The 2213-nt window shown below is 32.6% G+C and overlaps 1 protein-coding gene across 1 annotated transcript; it reads right to left on the reverse strand.

Annotated features, from left to right (window-relative positions):
• Window positions 1-714: 714 nt before the first annotated feature.
• LOC120780765 lies at window positions 715-1274 on the reverse strand. The gene is made up of 2 exons (XM_040113019.1): window positions 999-1274; window positions 715-906 (listed from the first exon to the last, which is right to left on the reverse strand). Exons 1-2 carry the CDS (start codon window positions 1272-1274, stop codon window positions 715-717), a joined length of 468 nt encoding a protein of 155 aa, XP_039968953.1.
• Between the last annotated feature and the right edge of the window lie 939 nt (window positions 1275-2213).

Genomic DNA, 2213 nt, shown 5'->3' on the forward strand with positions numbered 1-2213 from the left:
CTGACCTACGAGAACAGCTCATTCGTCAGCATACTAATACGTCTGAGCAACAACGGAGGGAATCTTTGCTTCTTGGCGATCAAGGTTATCCTCTAGAACCGTGGCTTTTAACACCAGTGGGAACACCTAATACCCATAAAGAGCAAAAATACAACAAATTACATGGTTCTGCAAGAAACTGCATAGAGAGAGCATTTGGTGTTTTAAAATCTCGCTTCAGATGTTTGTTGAAGCACCGAGTTCTACATTATTCACACGAAACTTCCGCTTTGTTTGTTAGTACTTGCGTTATATTGCATAATATAATGACGAAAGCAGGCATTACGTTCAACGAAATAGATGACGGGGTTGCAGAAGACTTTGATTCTCCAATTAATGATTATAACTCTTCACAGTACATGCGCGAAGGTGAAAGAACAAGATCAAGATATATATCAACTCTTTAGTTATATACATATATACAGAAGCCAATCCATATACTTATGTACATAAGTATATAAATGTTCTCACAATTCGACTTTCGAAATACACTACTTACTTCCATTATTTGTTTATTTATTTATCCTTTTTGTTAAAAGAAAACAAATTGCAATTTCCATTCCATTTTTTTTATTCTATTATAAAACAAAAAACCAAACTTAATTAATTCAATAAATATTAATTAAATAAAAATATTACACATACGTTATTTCAATTTTAATTAAACTTTAGATATTATTTTTTATTACTAGTAAACGATTTTATAAGTTCTGTTATAGAACTAGTTAGGCCTTGAATGGCCTGCATCATTTCCCAATGCTCCCGTCGCCTCTCTTCCTCAGCAGCATTCCTTTTTGGAATATCAGCTATCAAAGTGCTGATAAGCTTGTTTCGTGCACTTCGTGATAGCACCGAAGTTGAAGCATCCTTAAAAGAAAAAAACGTAATAAGAAATTGCAAAAAAAATTATACATATATATACATATGTATTTTGTAATTATATCATAATGAAAACTTACCTGGTTTTCCAAGCTAGGATACGTAGATGGTGACGATGGACTTGCTGTATGGTGTTCGGGATTTGGGCTTGCATCTACCTGACTGCATAATTGGTGAGGACTACCCGTGGGTGATGAAATTGCGCATTCATCTGTTTTCTCAATTGGCGTTGAACCTAGGCTTTGCACATTTTGCATCCCATCTACAGCGGCCGAGCCAAATGTCGACAAAGCCATTTCTTCGAAATCCGTCATCGGCTTGGAACTTGGACCTCCACCTGTGAGCCTTTGAGTCATTTTCAACCGCCTTGCTCGAGTGCGCAGTTGGCTTTTCCAAACGCCTAACGTCTATAAATTAACACAATATAATAAATAAACGAAAAATAAACTAAAATGTTACCTCTTTCCATTTTACAGCACGTGCGTAGCTCTATCGTGCTTGGGTTTACTATAAAATAAAAGTTAAATTATAAATTTTGTTAATAATTAAAATTTGGAAACTTACGTTGCAGAATTGTCCATTTTAATGAATAATTTGAATAGAAATCAGCTGTTTTCTATTTACATTACTTTTTCACCATACGTGTGGGGAAAGCTTTACGAATTGAAGCTTTTACTTTTATCAAGATTGCCACAGAATACCAAAATATTTCTCGCTTGTTAAATATTTGAGTTAATTGTCAATATTTTATTAATTTGTCAAAAGCACAGAATAGGGGTGTTATTATCTGCTCATATAAATGTATGTATACGCATGAGCGTATTCAGAAATTCAAATAATGATTTTATGACTTATCAATGTATTACATGTGCGCGAGTTAATTTTTACATTAAGTAAAAATTAGTCAAAAGAATATATTTTGAGCTGCACCGAAATGTGTACTCTTAAGATTAACTTATTACTTGGTTCTTATTTCTATTTATAATAACTAGTATGTTTACTTATTACTAGTTGATAGTTTGTTAAGGTACAGATTATATTATTTGTTTAGGTTTGTTTACATAGGTACATAAAGATTGCTTGATTAGATACAATTGCTTTGTTTTAAGATAAGGTTGTTGTGGTATTCAAACTCAATGTTGTTTTGATACTTGTTTGTTTAGGATTGTTTGTTGTAGTGATAGTGCATTTCAATTGTTCCAACTCAAGGTTGTTTTGAGGTTTTTTTACTATTATAAGGAATACGTTCCTTAACTCTCCCCTTTGTTAAAATAATATGTCATCATTGCAAAACA

The sequence above is a fragment of the Bactrocera tryoni genome, unplaced genomic scaffold, assembly GCF_016617805.1.
Source record: "Bactrocera tryoni isolate S06 unplaced genomic scaffold, CSIRO_BtryS06_freeze2 scaffold_25, whole genome shotgun sequence".
NCBI lineage: Eukaryota > Metazoa > Arthropoda > Insecta > Diptera > Tephritidae > Bactrocera > Bactrocera tryoni.

Bases quoted from the DNA above. Each gene is read 5' to 3' on its own strand.
- LOC120780765 (XM_040113019.1), bottom strand. From the start codon at position 1,274: ATGACTCAAAGGCTCACAGGTGGAGGTCCAAGTTCCAAGCCGATGACG. The intron at 907-998 runs GTAAGTTTTCAT...TTTTCTTTTAAG, and splicing joins ATCCTAGCTTGGAAAACCAG to GATGCTTCAACTTCGGTGCT.